This window comes from Pristiophorus japonicus, chromosome 9, assembly GCF_044704955.1.
Source record: "Pristiophorus japonicus isolate sPriJap1 chromosome 9, sPriJap1.hap1, whole genome shotgun sequence".
Lineage (NCBI taxonomy): Eukaryota > Metazoa > Chordata > Chondrichthyes > Pristiophoridae > Pristiophorus > Pristiophorus japonicus.
The window spans coordinates 166,977,344-166,994,609 of NC_091985.1; the positions used below are offsets into that span (position 1 = coordinate 166,977,344).

The window sequence follows — 17,266 nt, forward strand, 5'->3', positions numbered from 1 at the left end:
TTAAACTAGCGCAAAAGATTGGGGAAACTCGTAAGTTGCGCCTATAATTCCTCGATCTTTTACTCTAGTTTGGCCAATTTGCACTGAAAAAACCAACACAACCTAGCGGAAACCCCTTCCCAGAGTCTTCATATATTGCCCTGCATCTGCTCTGATTAAACAATGAAACAAAAAAAAACAGCATCAATAATGGAAAAAGGACAGCTGAACGGCAAGGTGAACCTGTAAACGATAATATAAAAATTAACTATAAAGTTTAAACACTGTCCAGAACCTAAGGCATTTGTAACATCTTTATTGCTGTAGTGAAAAAATATCTGTTCACTATAATTGGTTGGGTATTTTTTTTGTCTTTTGGAAAACAAACATTCCTTGGTAACTCTTGGACTGGTCTAAAAGGTGACACAAATTACTGAGATCGCATATATCTTGTACCAAGTCTGACAGTAAGTGTTCCAAGTAATTTATAGTGCCTTTTGTTGGTAAAAGCAATGTCTATTTTTAAAAATTCAAAGCTGTCAAACAAAAGATTAACAGGACCCGACACAAAGGGCCATTTCTCCATGAAACATTTGAAGCTTTTCAATTGATGTAAACTGCAATCATTTCCTCATATTTAATGCTACTCTTTGAAGACATATGCCTTCTGCTGTTCTAAAATGTAACATTAAAGAGACCCCAAAAGAGTTACTTAAAATTAAAAATGGAAACACTAATAACAGGTTTCAAAGACTTTTAATATGCAGCTTTCTTTTTTTATATAAATTAAAAGGAAAAACAGAACATTTGACACCTGGAAATTTAACATAACCATTTAAAAAGAATAAAACCCAATTACACACAAAAATTAGGCAACTGCAAAAACTTCCATTGCAAAGCATTCTAGGATTTACATACCAGTTGAAAAAAACAATAAGACTTAGGATTTCCTTAAAAATAATTGTCCCAGGAAAGAAACAAAAATATCCTGGTGCAATACATTAAAAAAAAGTCAGTCTAATACACTTTGGATGAAAGTTCGTAAGGCAAAAACAATTTTATTTTGTTATCGTGTACATTTTCTCTGGCTCCTATTGTGTAAGCCAAATGTTGCTTAACTATTATATATTTGCTCCCATTCTTTTTGAATATTACTTCTCAGTGTAATCAATACAAGGAAAAGACAGCAATTATTTTACTTAAATGCAAACTGAATACTGTGACTCCTAACACAGAATACAAAGTTCTACAGACATGGTTAAAGTACACAGGTCATATTAGATGTGCCAGGAAAGATTACCATTTTGTTCTTAAATCTGGTCAACTTCACCTAATGTCTACATATAATCATAGCTGCAAATAACCATGCCATTAAAACAAATGCATTACATATATACACATACAATTTTACCATTGATATGTACATTTTATGTTTATAGCTGAAAGGTTTGTTTCCTGGTGCATATAACCAGAAATACAATCCCCCCCCCCCCCCCTCTACCCTTTCCCTGTTCAAAAAAAATTAAGAAAAAAAAATCACTTCAAAAAGTCAGAAAGGAAAATTGAGACGTAATAAAAAGGCACATTTGGCAGCTACTAAAACTGACATGCGTCTGGCACAAACAGGACAGGGCGCATCACTACACATTCAGTCTCACGTTAAATGACTTCATTTATAACCCAGGAAGATCCAAACCAAATCACTGAGGGAGAATCTTAGCTCTTTACACATCAATGGTCACTAGCCTTGGTGCTGTGACTTGCTGCAATTTCTTCTTCTCTGGAGGAAGGCTCATTCAGTATGCTATTCCTCAAGAAGGATATGGAGCAAAGGCGGGTAAATGAAGATGAGGTACAGATCAGCCATGATCTGGTTGAATGGTGGAACAGGCTTGAGGGGGTTGAATGGCCCACTCCTGTGCCTATCGTTTTATAAATTACATTATGAAAGTCAATGCGCTTTTAAGGAGACATTACACCTTTTGCAGACATGTGCAGTTGGATTATTTTTTTAAAATAAAGAAATTACACTTTGTTTTTGTATCCCTGCTTTGTGTGGTCAATGTCAAAGAAAATAAAATTTGAAAGAAAAAAATGTCGGCAGTACAGAAAAAAAATCTAATATCTCTGAATAGGTCTGTTAAAACTACATAAAATCTGAATTTTGAAGTTAATAGACATTTACCATGCTGACTGACATGTACTTAAAGTAACTTTCGTAGACTTAATTTGAACAGTCTACATAAGGATGTACAGAAAGGGATACTGCCTCTGTCAGCGGCAGTCTCCAGCCGACAGACAGCCAAGCTTGCATTATTAGGGAATATATTTTTCAAGTGCTTTCTCTCATTTGCTTAACCACAACTAATTGACATTAACAGTACAAACAGAACTGCACATTGGTAATGGCGTTTTCCAACTGGTATGTAACCCTGAAAATGAAAGCGACTGATCTGCAATCTTTCACCACCCACATATTTTTCATTGAAGTCTCCCTTTGAACACTATTAAAATTATGCCCCAAGTTTAGCTTTCTGTGCACTCACTGCCTTTCACAGTGGCATCATTGTTCAACTTAAACAGCATGCTTATAATTCACACGTGGTGTAAGTGTGTTGCCAGACTTAAAAGATCCAATAAACACTCCACAGGGTCAAGAGAAAAATATTAACTGGCAAAGAGATACAACAAATCTTGACCCAATGACAATATACAAAGGTTTCTCAATGACACTGGCATTTATGAAGCTAAAAATACTTTAATTTACGTCCAAAACTACTGGGTTAATGGGCTTAAATATGATACTTTTGTGATACAGCATTAATGTTTTTTTATATCATGCTAACAAAGATTAAGCAGTTTAAGACTGGTTTAGCTCAACACGGATACAATTGTGTAAATATCAAATGTGTCACAAAAGCCATTTTGCATCTTACTCCCACCCCCTCCCCTGCCCCTCCAGCATTTTTCAAATTTACAGGTTCAAAGAAAACACCACAAGCTGAACACTTCTTGCTTAAAAAAAGATTTTATTTAATGCCAATTAAGCCTTTTTCAGGACTAGATATTGTAAAAATACCCATAACAGTTTATGCTTGGCAGCCCTATCAATAGGTTAACTGAAACAGTATAGCCACTGATATGTCAAAGTGCTTAAAATGTTCTGCTGAAATGATAGCGTTTTAATGTTGTTTGGCTGATCCATATGCGCTGCTGAAATATTTTGAGTAAAGCATAATAACCTACCAATATGAAGTCTATTTAGGTACAGTATATTTAATAGTGCTAGGTGAATTTATTATTTATTGTAGTGGCAATAAAGTGATTTATTTTAAAATTAGCATGCATAAGGTGTATTTGTTCAAATCACAAATGTAAGCTATTGGAATGAAGACTTGTGGATAACCCAAATCATAACACCAGTACATTTTGGACCAATAGCAACATATGCTTTTCCTTTTGCTCAGATCTGTATTTATAACTACCAGAGTTCAGGATTATGCCCTGACATTCAATCTGCCAAAGGCTCGCTATTAAGTCGTGTGCTGCATCTACCATTGCTCATATAAGCTGTAATAGGTTCTACTTTAAAGCCTTGCATCCCTGTTTCTTGGCCCATATAGGATGGATTTAATACTATTGGGAAAACAAAAGCAGGAATTAGTGACACTTTTTGAGACCATGTGAACTGAAGGCTTTATAAGTAATTGCAGGCAAATAACAGTTGTAACAGAAATTAGTTGCCATCTTCATAGGTCTGCAAACATGTTCTGAATAATCAAACATATTTGATATCAAAACAATCCCAATGCCATCAAGAAGAATGGATATTTCTGACTAAATTATAAAGCTTTGTGCTATGAAAATGTTGTTATCATACAGATAAGCCAACAAAAAGAGATGGTTTAGGGAAAGAAGAGGTTTCATGACTGAAAATTTTTCTTACTTGTAAAATTTGTTTTTGAGTCTATTGACTGGGGCTCGGAACAGCCACTATAATATTAACAGAAAACACCTGGTTTGCATTGTGTGGGCTGACCAGTATATGGTCATCTGTACATTCCAATGCTCTATCTTAGACGTTTCCCGTTGTCACGTGGCTTTTGGAACTGTATACACCAAGGATAAATTTCATAAGATTCTCTTCTAATACTGCACTCGTGTTATATGCTCTATGGTTTATGTCAATCAACCTTAGAGTCAATGATCACCCCATACAAGCCCCATTTGCGAATACAACAGTGCCCCTTTTTCACGGGTAACTAAAAAGTACGCCACAGTCCCATTTACATTAAACATCAGCTAGTTCAATACCATTTGGCCTCTACAAACTTGAGCCTAGTTTGTTCACTTTGCTTAATCCAGGATTGAAGTTAGCAAATAGTATGTATGGGAATTAACATGTCCTATTCAGCTCTGGCTCAAACATTCTTTACCTTAACACCCTCTAACTATTTAACCTGGCATAAGGTATGGGAACATTTGGTCACCTGAATAAATAGTTTAGCATCGTCATATCCAATGAAATAAAACAAAAATCAAGCTGCCCAATTGGTTATTTTGAAACAAATCCAGATATCCACACTTCTAGATTAAGCTGCTACATTGCATATTGTTCTTAAAAGTACGGCTTTCTAATACATTCTGCATTGCAAGTACTTCAGATACTGCAGTGATGTTATGCCATGGGTTATCTCTAGAATTTACAAAGTCAGTAAATGCACATTTAAGAGAATGATATGATGTCAGAGTTCAATGAAGATGTAAATGCAGACATCACTAGTTTCCACATTTTGCTGCACCTGGGTTAAATTCACTTTGTTTTACACAGTAATAAAATCAGATGAATGTGTTTTCCTTTGTCTAATGAAGATGGGCGCTACATTCTCATTGAAGGATCTCTCTAGTAGGACTGGTTCTTGAATCAGTCTCCATAAAGAATGTGCCTCTTTGGTGTAGCAGGTACCCATATTTCAACAAACAAAACGTTCTACAGTTACTGTGCAGAGCAAATATTTGCTCATTAGTCTAGGTACCGAAAATGCATTTCCAGAAGTCCCCTTTTTGATACACTTACAAGTATTTAAACAAGGCATGATCAAGTGAAACATCAATCCTGTGTTTTAGGTTGAAGGTGCTGGCTAGTTGGTATCATGTATCCACCCTTCATCGTCGATGTGAGTTTATCACTAGTACAGCAAACTGACAACTGCATTCTCAGTTACTGGCAAAGTCAACGTGGTCCAGTTTTTAGGTGCAACTGTGCAGTTTGTTTCCCATTGCCTGAATGCAAACACAGAAGGCAAATTGATGGAAACTCTGGTCCGTGTCAGGCGTGATAAAGACTTACCAATCCAGGCATCAACAGTATTCTTACAGCCTAAAACATTTGCATTCCCCCATGCTGCAACCTCAGCAGTGTCCAGGAGTCTGTAGTGTTTAAGGAAAATACTTTAGAGCTAAGAGGAGTGGGCATTTTCCAGCAGTGGTGGTCCATCTCGATGGAATGATGGATGTGTATGCTCCCTTTTGTATGTTTTTGGCGGAAGCTTTGGAATTGTTTGAGATGTGGAACTCTGTCTTGGTGGAACGGGAGGTCCAGCAGTGGTGCCAACATCAACATCTTGTGGCAAAGGAGGTGATGGCAAGTGCCTGCGAGTTCCAAGTGGAGACGGTGTTTGAGGAGGAGGTGGGGTAAAAGGTGCAGGGGAATTTGGAAAGAAAGTGTTGGGAAGCTCAGTTTTTCTACCCAGGGGTGGAGGCTGCAGAGGCAAAGGTGAGCCTGGAAATACATCTGGTGTTCGTACAGGCTCTCTGGGTGGCAAGCTGGGAGGGCTGTCAGGAGGTTCTGATATGGATGACCTCTCTGACAATGGATACCGAGGTGAGTAAACCTTAGCTGTGGGTTGACGGGGTGGAATAGCAGGCGGACTGTCCAAATGTTTTGACTTGATCTGAAACAGACAAGAGTAAAGGATGTTAAAATGATTTGTTCAACTTTCAAATATATACAGGAGAATGAATATAGCAAGTGAATCATATTTTCTATTAAAACCAACCGAAAAGCCTTGAGAATCATCATATTAACTCTTCAGCAGGTGTCAAAACATGGATGCTTGAATTAACAGTAACATTGGGCGGACTACATTGTCCGCATGCCCGACACAAGACTCCCAAAGCAAGTGCTCTATTCGAAACTTGTACACGACAGAGGAAACGTTACAAGGACCCTCAAAACCTCCTTGATAAAGTGCGACATTCCCACTGACACCTGGGAGTCCCTGGCCAAAGACCACCCTAAGTGGAGGAAGAGCATCCCGGAGGGCGCTGAGCACCTCGAGTCTCATTGCCGAGACCATGTAGAAAACAAGCGCAGGCAGCGGAAGGAGCGTGCGGCAAACCAGTCCCACCCACCCTTTCTTCCAATGACTGTGTGTCCCACCTGAGACAAAGACTGTAATTCCCATATTGGACTGTTCAGTCACCTGAGAACTCACTGAGTGGAAGCAAGTCTTCCTCGATTTCGAGGGACTGTCTATGATGCATGGTATGTTAAGGGCCAGTTTTAGTCCTTAAAAAAAGACTCTCAGAAAGGAATGGAGAAACTACTGATCAAATAGTAATTTGTTGGAAAACAGCCCCTTTTCCCTTTATTTAGCATAAATACTGAAATATATAGGCAGAGCAGGACTTTCTAATGTTCAACGGGTTGAGCCTATTTTAGCCTCAATGAAATAAATACGCATCTCCATTGACACAAATATCCACACACAATGCAACATGCTATGAAACAGAATGCACATGGGAGTATCTCAATAAAAGGAACAAGAATGCACAAAAGTCAAGAGGCTATTGAGCCCACCCATTGTGCACACACCCAAGAATCTGGTGGCATGGTACGGTCCAGGTCGCAAATTTCTCCAATTGTCAAACACACACTGTAACAAAAGATGTGTTTTGCAGGTCAAGTCTGGTATGCACAGCTTTTGCTTGCTTCAAACAGAAGGGCTTTATCTAGTACCTCAGCTAAAAAGCTAACATGAAGGCAAACAAGTCTGGACATTGGTTGAGGAAATTCAAAACCTGTGACACTCCAAGTCAGGAATTCTAATGCTCTGGTTAATTTAGTGTCAGCTCAGTTCAGCTGGTAACACTCTCATCGGAATCAGAGGTCCATGGGTTCAGGCCCAACTCCAGGACTTAAGCATGTAATCAAGGCCAACACTTCAGTGCAGTACAAAGGGAGTGCTGCGTTCTCAGAGGTGCCTTCTTTTGGATGAGATGTTAAGCTGAGGCCCAGTCTGCTCTCTCAGGTGGATGTATAAGATGCCATAGAATTATTCCAAGCAGTGCAAAGAATTCTCCCGGTGTCCTGACCAACATTCCTCCCTCAACCAACAGCACCAATAAAAACCGTCATTCATTCATTTGTTTTTTGTGGGATGTTGCTGTGTGAAATGTGGTGGCCGCATTTGCTGACATAACAACAGTGATTGATTTTCCAAAGTAACCCATTGGCAGTGAAGCACTTTTGGACACCCAGAGGACATGACGACACTATACAAATGCAACTTCCTTTACTAGTGGCATCCTGTGTTTAAAAAGGTGTTTTATGCATTTCCTTTTCTCCCTTGCACTTCCATGAAGCATACATTTTGAAGATTTCTTTATAAATATAAGCTGTGCTTTCTTTTTATTTGTTCGCAGGCTGTGGGCAACGCTGGTAAGATGTCATTTATTGCCCATCCCTGTTGCTTTGAGGTTGTGATCAGCCTTCTTCAACTGCTGTAATTCTTAAGGTAATGATGCTCCCACGATGGTGTTAGGTAGAGAATTCCAAGAGATTCAGCCAGCAATAATGAAGTACCAACAACATATGTCCAAGTCAGGATGGTTGTGAATCTTGGAGGGGAATTTGGAGGTGATCTTGTTCCCATGGCATTGCTGCTTGCCCTTCATGGTGGTAGAGGTCGCAAGGGAGAGGTGCTGTGGATGAAACTGCAGCAAGTGGCTGCAGAGAATCCTGTAGATTGTACATACTGCAGGCACAGTGTGCCACTGATGGTAGTGGTGCGTATTCAGCTCTGACCTGCATGGTGTTGAGACTCTCCAGTGTTGCTACAGCTATACCCATCCAGAAGAGTGGCAACAAGTATTCTATCTCACTCCTTACTTGAACTATGTAAATGGTACAGTGGCTTTGAAGGGTCAGGCGAGCTGGCCTCTACCCTGCTTTTGTAGCCACATTGCTGATATGGCTAGACTAGCTAAGCTTCTCCTCAATGGTCACTCTCAAGATTTTGAAGCTGGGGGACTCGGAAATGGTGGCGTCAACTAAGTCACGGGAAGATGGCTGAGGTTTGTCATGAGATGGTTGTTAGCAGGCACTTATACAACACGAATGTTACCTGCCACTTGTCAACCCATCCTTCTGTAGGCTGCTTCATTATTGGACAAGTTGTGAGTGCAGCTCAACACTGTGGAATCGTCAGCCCCACTCCTAATCTTATGTTAGAGGGAAGATGATTGATGAAGCAGGTGCAGATTGTTGGGCCGGGCACATTTCTCTGAGGAACTCTGTTAGCAATATCCTGGGGCTGTGATGAATGGCCTCCGACAACCGCAATCATCTTCGTATGTGTTAGGTGCAACTGCAGCCACTGGAGAGTTTCCCCTTTGAAACCCCCACCCCTCCCTCTCAATTCACCTAAGTTTAGCTAGGGCTCCTTGGTGCTATACTCTGTTGACTTCGACCTCAATGTCGTGGGCAGCTACTTTCATCTCTCCTCTGGCATTCAGCTCATTTTGATGTCTGGAGCCAAGCAATTCTGGCAGAACCCAAACGATGTTGTTTTATGGCACAATTAATGACTTCTTCCATCATTTTATTGATGATTTGGAGGAGGATGATAGAGTAATTTTTGTGGATAGGACATACTTGGACAATCTTTTACATTGCAAAGTAAATGAAACTGTAGTAATACTTTAGTTGGCTTACCTTGGACGGGGAGGATTCTGCTGGGGCTGATTCCGGTCGCCTACGTGGTGGAACAGGAGGAGGGATATGAGCTTCATCAATACTTTTATTGCAGCTCATTATCGAAGAGATTGATGCTGGCCCTGTGATAAAGAACAATTCAGTTTGCTAACACGAACATGCATCAAGGCATTATTCATACTACAGGCTTTAAGGTGCAAATTAATTAATTATATTAGCAAGTTCCAAAGCTGCCTTGAACATTTACTATCACGTGAATAAGCGCTGCGTTCACATTCTAATGCATGCATTGAATTACGCAACCTGCATTTTGAATTTCACTACAAAATTAGAAAGGGAAAAAGCAATAATAAACATGCAAATTATCTTACAGTAATGACTAAAATTTTAAAAAGTATTAAAAGCATTAGTAGAAGCTTTAGTCCAGGTTCTAAGATAAGGAAGGCTATTTAAGAATCTACTCTAAAATGTTCATGAGAAGATTACATGTACCCTGTATTACAATTCTAAATCCTAAGTGCTAATTATCCCAAGTGATAAATTGCAATTTACATCAATAAGACACTATTCTGCTTAAAATTAAACGGGAAATGAATACAACTTTTTAAAAAATTCACGAAATCTAAACTGACTTGATTAACTTTTGAATATAATGCTTTTAAATTGTACTGTTTGAATATCAAAACTGTTGAGAAAATCCAGATGCATATGGAATTATAGGCATGAAGGAAAGCGAACATTTTCAATGTTCCAGCATGCATGCTGTCGTCTATGTTAAAACAAAGCTGCTTTTTAGCATAAAGGACAGTGCATGGTCAGCTTTATAAAGCCGTGCTGCGTATTAAATATGCAACATTAAAGCCCAATACTAACTTGCACCATGGGCCAGTGAAACTGGGGCAAATATGGTATCACTGCCTGTGGAAGAAAATAGAGAAAAACTAAAGATGGCATCAAGCCAAGCAGATTTATCCATTTTTACCATTTGCAGATGCCAGCTGTGTGCTTCTTGATGTCGTCAGCCGTTTAAATTTAGTGCTGAAATAATTTGCTATTGATAGTATACCGACAATTCAGAGACGTTTGATGTTTGATCTTCGCACATTTTAGCACAAAAAAATGCAGATAACACAAATATACTGCTAAATATCTCGGGGCGATGACACAAAACAGACCAATACAAAGAAGAAAATCTAGAATCACTGAAATGCTTAAGTGGATTTTACAATGGACAGACAGATTACACGCCTCTCCTTTCGATTAAGCTATCACATACTAAGCCGCATTGAAGGAAAACTAATGTGCAAAAATTAATATAAATTGAGTATTATACTATTATGAATGCAAGCTATCCGTTTGGTGAACCTGATAAATATTGTTAATATTCTGTGATAAAACAAGTGTAAAAGCTTTACAAATGTGTCACAAACTATATTATTTAGATCAATACATGGAAGCAGTGCCCCTCCAAAATATTTGGGAGGTTGAATAGCCATGGGGGTTCTCCCAATCACCTGCTGTAACTTGGGCATACGATCCATGGAAACCCTGGAGAAATGGGCGTAAGCAGTGTTTAACAAGTCGAATCCAAAGCTACCCTTGCAGTGCTCAATTAAGTTGAGCTCGAGTAAATTAGCTTTTACTTTATTTGATGCTAATGAACTCTCTCCCTCCTATAATACACCTAGGTATACATTACTTCCTGATGAGGTTACTTAAAAGTTTTATTGCCAAATGAAAAAATTATCTGTCCTGAATCAAACAAACTATTAGTATGATATGGCAAGAGTTGAAAGGTGAAATGTACTTATTTCTGAGCAATGGTGTGGTGGAAAGAATTTGAGCAAGACCATCTCAAGTGTCTGAGCAAACATTCAAGAAAGCATTTCCTTCTTCCGGGACACAAGACCGAAAAGTAGTTAGCCACTTGCATTCAACAGCATTGTTGTCAGACAGGGGCACATGGAATCCCAGAGTTAATTTACTTTGGGTACAATTAGATAAGTTTTACATCCAAGCACTTATTATCTGGTTGAGTCCAGTTCTTTACAAGCCAATCTGACTTGGAATTGAGCACCCACTCTGAACAATATTTATCATCATAGTGGACAGTACATGGATACATAAATTGAATCAGTTTTAGGTTTATCAAGTTTGAGACAAGTTTGCAGTCAAACAACTTTGGTGATACAGGAAACTCTCGTTTATCTGGATACGAATGTAACGGAAAACCCGCTGTAACGGAATTTAAAATAACTGTCACACACATGAATATCTCGCTCACTTCAACTATCGCAAACGTGAACAGGTTACTCAATTACACACAAATTGACACAGGCGTGGACTTCTTGCTCACTTTTCAACTGTCACACGCATTGAAAGCAGTTCAAGCAGTTGGGTGTACAATTTTAAATGTCTTGTGACAGCACTAAAAGGAAACAAAAAGTATTGAGCATTCAACAGAAACTAGAAATTATAAAGAAGTCTGAAGCTGGCAGAAGTGTGTGTACTTTGATGGACGAATATAAAGTTGGATCATCAACAATTTACGATATCAAGAAGCAAAAGAAAGATTTAGAAAGTTTCACTGCTGCTTCTGAATCTCCCGTCAAGGCAATATCCCGCAAGAATTTGCCAGAGCCAAAGTTTGACAAACTAGATCAAGTGCTTTATGAATAGTTTTCTTTGAAACGGTCTGAAGGTGTCGCAATTTCAGGGCCAATGATTACAGCAAAGGCCAAGGACTTCAAGATGAGAATGAATCTAGCTGAAGAGTGGATTTTTTCAGAAGGCTGGGTCACATGTTTTAAGCATCGCCACGGCATTCGCCAGCTGGATGTGTCGAGCGAGAAAAAAAATCAGCAGACAATGAGGTTGCACAGAATTATTCAAGAACATTTGCTGAGATGGTGCAGGAAATGAAATTGACTACAGATCAAATATACAATGCCGATGAGACTGGCTTACTATGGAGGTGTTTGCCAACTGCTACGTTGGCTGCAGCAGGGGAGAAGGAAGCTGCAGGCTTTAACATGAATGAGAGGTTAACAATCTTGAATTGTACCAATGCCTCTGGAGAACATAGACTTCCACTTTTAGTGATTGGCAAATCAAGGAAGCCACGTGCTTTAAAAGGAATTGCTCATTTACCAGTTAGCTATAAAGGCTCAGAAAAGTGCGTGGATGGACAAGGACATATTCATGGAATGGTTTTCAACAGAATTCGTCCCCCAAGCTCGAGAGAACATGAAGAAAATAGACAAACCTAATGGAAAGTGTGTGCTGCTTCTGAACAATCGCAGAGCACACCCACGAGTCAAAATTAGCGTCCAGTTGTGGCAACATCTTCGCATGCTACCTGCCCCCCAATGTGACCTCGCTCACTCAACATATGGATCAGGGCGTCATACAAAACTTCAAGTGCCACTATAGGAATAACTTCATGTGCAAATTGATTAATAGCGATCAATCAATCTCTAATTTCCAGAGAGCATACAATATTAAAGATGCCATCTATGCATGCTCGCTGGCATGGAGAGAAGTAAAAAACGCTACATTGAAGAGGTGTTGGTGCAAGTTGTGGCCCAATTTCATATACGTAGACAGTGCTTCTGATGACTAAGAATTTGAAGGTTTCTATGTACGGGCTAATAAAAAAACAGGCTGTCACAGAAATCGTGGAGATTGTCAGCAGTGCACATGAAACAAACGCACTTAAAATCCCGAGCAGATGACATTGCTAAGTGGATAGATGTTGACATTGAAACAGATGTAACAAACTTACACAATAGTAAGGAAGGACATTAGCCTGGATGATGTGGAATCGGTATGGGTGGAGCTGCGAAATACCAAAGGGCAGAAAATGTTAGTGGGAGTTGTGTACAGACCACCAAACAGTAGTAGTGAGGTTGGGGATGGCATCAAATAGGAAATTAGGGATGCGTGCAATAAAGGTACAGCAGTTGTCATGGGTGACTTCAATCTACATATAGATTGGACTAACCAAACTGGCAGTAATACTGTGGAGCAGGATTTCCTGGAGTGTATACGGGATGGTCTTCTAGACCAATATGTCGAAGAACCAACTAGAGAGCAGGCCATCCTAGACTGGGTCTTGTGTAATGAGAGAGAATTAATTAGCAACCTTGTCAGGCGAGGCCCCTTGGGGAAGAGTGACCATAATATGGTAGAATTCTTCATTAAGATGGAGAGTGACACAGTTAATTCAGAGACTAGGGTCCTGAACTTAAAGAAAGGTAACTTCGATGGTATGAGATGTGAATTGGCTAAAATAAACTGGCGAATGATACTTAAAGGGTTGACTATAGATAGGCAATGGCAGACATTTAACGATCACATGGATGAACTACAACAACTATACATCCCTGTCTGGAGTAAAAATAAAACGGGGAAGGTGGCTCAGCCGCGGCTAACAAGGGAAATTAGGGATAGTGTTAAATCCAAGGAAGAGGCATATAAATTGGCCAGAAAAAGCAGCAAACCTGAGGGCTGGGAGAAATTTAGAATTCAGCAGAGGACGACTAAGGGTTTAATTAGGAGGGGGAATATAGAGTATGAGTGGAAGCTTGCAGGGAACATAAAAACTGACTGCAAAAGCTTCTATAGATATGTGAAGAGAAAAAGATTAGTAAAGACTAATGCAGGTCCCTTGCAGTCAGAATCAGGTGAATTCATAATGGGGAACAAGGAATGGCAAACCAATTGAACAAATACTTTGGTTCTGCCTTCACTAAGGAAGACACGAATAACCTCCCTAAAATACTCGGGGACCGAGGGTCTAGCAAGAAGGAGGAACTGAGGGAAACCCTTATTAGTCAGGAAATGGTGTTCGGGAAATTGATGGGATTGAAGACCGATAAATCCTCAGGGCCTGATAGTCTGCATCCCAGAGTACTTAAGGAAGTGGCCCCAGGATTGGAGGGTAGCTAATGTAACCCCACTTTTTAAAAAAGGAGGGCGAGTGAAAACAGGGAATTATAGACCAGTTAGCCTGACATCGATAATGGGGAAAATGTTGGAATCAATGATTAAAGATGTAATAGCAGCGCATTGGGGAAGCAGTGACAGGATCAGTCCAAATCAGCATGGATTTATGAAAGGGAAATCATGCTTGACAAATCTTCTAGAATTTGTGAGGATGTAACTAGTAGAGTGGATAAGGGAGAACCAGTGGATGTGGTGTATTTGGACTTTCAAAAGGTTTTTGACAAGGTCCCACACAAGAGATTAGTGTGCAAAATTAAGGCACATGGGATTGGGGGTAATGTATTAATGTGGATGGAGAACTGGTTGGCAGACAGGAAGCAAAGAGTGGGAATAAACGGGTCCTTTTCAGAATGGCAAGCAGTGACTAGTGAGGTACCGCAAGGTTCAGTGCTGGGACCCCAGCTCTTTACAATATATATATTAATGATTTAGACGAAGGAATTGAATGTGTAATCTCCAAGTTTGCAGATGACACTAAGCTAGGTGGCAGTGTGAGCTGTGAGGAGGATGCTAAGAAGCTGCAGGGTGACTTGGACAGGTTAGGTGAGTGGGCAAATGCATGGCAGATGCAGTATAATGTGGATAAGTGAGAGGTTATTCACTTTGGTGGCAAAAACAGGAAGGCAGATTATCTGAATGGTGACAGATTAGTAAAAGGGGAGGTGCAACGAGACCTGGGTGTCATGGTACATCAGTCATTGAAAGTAGGCATGCAGATACAGCCGGCAGTTAAGAAAGCAAATGGCATGTTGGCCTTCATAGCGAGAGGATTTGAGTATAGGAGCAGGGAGGTCTTACTGCAGTTGTACAGGGCCTTAGTGAAACCACACCTTGAGTATTTGTGCAGTTTTCGTCTCCTAATCTGAGGAAGGACATTCTTGCTATTGAGGGAGTGCAGCAAAGGTTCACCAGACTGATTCCCAGGATGTCAGGACTGACATGAATAAAGACTGGATCCACTAGGCTAGTATTCACTGGAATTTAGAAGAATGAGAGGGGATGTCATATAAAATTCCGACTGGGATTGGACAGGTTAGATGCAGGAAGAATGCTCTCAATGTTGGGGAAGTCCAGAACCAGGAGTCACAGTCTAAGATAAGGGGTAAGCCATTTAGGACCGAGATGAGGAGCAACTTTTTCACCCAGAGAATTGTGAACCTGTGGAATTCTCTACCACAGAAAGTTGTTGAGTCTAGTTCGTTGGATATATTCAAAATGGAGTTAGATGTGGCCCTGGCCCTTGCGGCTAAAGGGATCAGGGGGTATGGAGAGAAGGCAGGAGTGGGGTACTGAAGTTGCATGATCAGTCATGATCATATTGAATGGTGGTGCAGGCTGGAAGGGCCGAATGGCCTGCTCCTGCACCTATTTTCTATGTTTCTAACGAGGAACTTACCGGCATAGTCACCAATAAAGACAAATCTGACGAAGAGATGAGCGATTCAGACAATGAAATTGAAGAAAAGCAAAGAGAGATTTGGACACGCACTGAAGAAGCAATGAAATATGTTGTTGGTTTTTTTGAGGAGAATTCTCATTTTACTTCTCACGAGGTTCTGCAAACTCATCATTCACAACATTTTAATTAAGAAGAAAATGAATTCATTTAAACAAGCAGATATAAGATCGCTATTTTAAAAATCAATCTCCGTTTTAACAAATAAAATAATTTTTAATTTCAAAATGTTATGAATCAATTTTCATTTATTTTATTACGTTCACGTTCAAATAACATGAACTAAATCTTCGTGGGTGGTTCGATCACCTTCAAATATTAGCTTTAAAATGTAAACTCGCCCTATCGGAGAATTTGTTTACCCAGAATTGCCAAATCCTCAAGCGATCCGAATAAACGAGAGTTTCCTGTATTTGAAATGACAACAGCATGCTTGCCCTGATGGACTTTGAAAGAGATCCTCTGACGTTACACAGTACTGGGATCTCTTTAGCACCCCCTAGTGTTGAGATTTGGGAGCAAAAGCTAATGAAAGACTACTTGGTTGTGGAGGAGCTTTCTCCTTGATAATATGGGTCAAGCCTGGTCTTCAAAACAAATTGTCCCACAATTAGCTATGATCTCCTCCTGTGTTAGATGAATTTTGCCCTATAAAACGTGACCCTCAGACTTGTATCACATTACGTAATGTTGCATTACATATTTGTACAAATGGCTCTGTTGGAAATTCAAGCACTTTTACTAAAGTGAAAGACACAGCCTGCATAATTTTTTCATGTGACTTCATATATTAGGATCAGTTCAGCTTCCAGAAAGGCTTTGAGCTTTAAGTAAATTGTGTCAATTTTATTTTTAACACACCTTTTTAGATATAAAGAATTCCAATTACTGTTTTTTTTTAAATGACTGTAAACAAGAAATCTACAGAACACTTGGCGTGACTTAGTTAGTTTGGAGTAAATTTTTCTCTCCCTCCTGTTTATCACCCATTTGTTCCCTTCCTGGAATACCCTTGATTTGCACTTTTTCCAGCTCCTGTTTAAATATTTTCCAGTTGACCTACAGTTCTATGTGTTATTTTTTCATTTAATCCCCATCATTTTTTTAATCACCATCATTTACTTTTTTTTCCAGTAGACTGTTCTTGTCTACAACTTATGTTTTACTTTTTTAATTCTGATTCTAGTTATATTTTGATTACCGTTTCCCAAATGGTCCTTAATTTCAGCATGCAGACTTGCCAAACTTCATTCCCAGTCATGTAAGTACTTTCTCTCTTGTTGAAGTAGCAACATGTTGGCCCCAAGTTTCCACACGCGATGAAAAAGGTGCACCTCAGAGCTGGGCGCCTGTTTCTCGCGCCGAAAACGGTGCCGGAAAAAAAAGTGCTGTATTCGGAGCTCGATGTCTGCTTGGCGCGGCGCACAGGGGGCGGAGCCTACCACTCGCGCTGATTTTGTAAGTAGGAGGGGGCGGGTACAATTGAAATGAGGCTTCTTGGTGCCGGCAACCCTGCGCGTGCGCGTTGGAGCGTTCGCGCACGCGCAGTCTGAAGTAAACATTGGCACTCGGCAGCATTTTTAAAAGTGCTGCAGAAAAAGTGAAGATTCGTTTCTTGGACCCCTGCAAAGGCTTGTATTTTAATTTTCTTGATATTTCTGTGTGTGAGGGAATGCTTTTAGCAGCACTGCTGAATAAATCACCTGCTGAAATCAGTGAGTTCAGCTTTTCACTGCTAAACTTGCAGAACCGGTGCCTGCAAATTAAGGACTGTGTGTTTGGAGAAATAAAAGTGCCAATTCAACTTTGCAATGGATCAACTTCCA

At 39.9% G+C, this 17,266-nt stretch overlaps 1 protein-coding gene across 8 annotated transcripts in view; it reads right to left on the minus strand.

The window, feature by feature from the left end:
• Positions 1–2,988: 2,988 nt before the first annotated feature.
• LOC139273317 (son of sevenless homolog 1) overlaps positions 2,989–17,266 on the minus strand; it is a 315,669-nt gene continuing 301,391 nt past the window's right edge. For 6 of the 8 annotated variants that reach the window (XM_070890085.1, XM_070890083.1, XM_070890084.1 and 3 more), the window contains 3 exons: positions 9,851–9,895; positions 8,978–9,099; positions 2,989–5,933 (listed from right to left, as the gene is read on the minus strand). In XM_070890085.1, the coding sequence (XP_070746186.1) occupies positions 5,439–5,933; positions 8,978–9,099; positions 9,851–9,895 (662 nt within the window). In that variant the 3' untranslated portion in view covers positions 2,989–5,438. The remainder of the gene's footprint in view (positions 5,934–8,977; positions 9,100–9,850; positions 9,896–17,266) is intronic. The other 2 variants (XM_070890087.1, XM_070890082.1) reach the window with 1 other exon arrangement.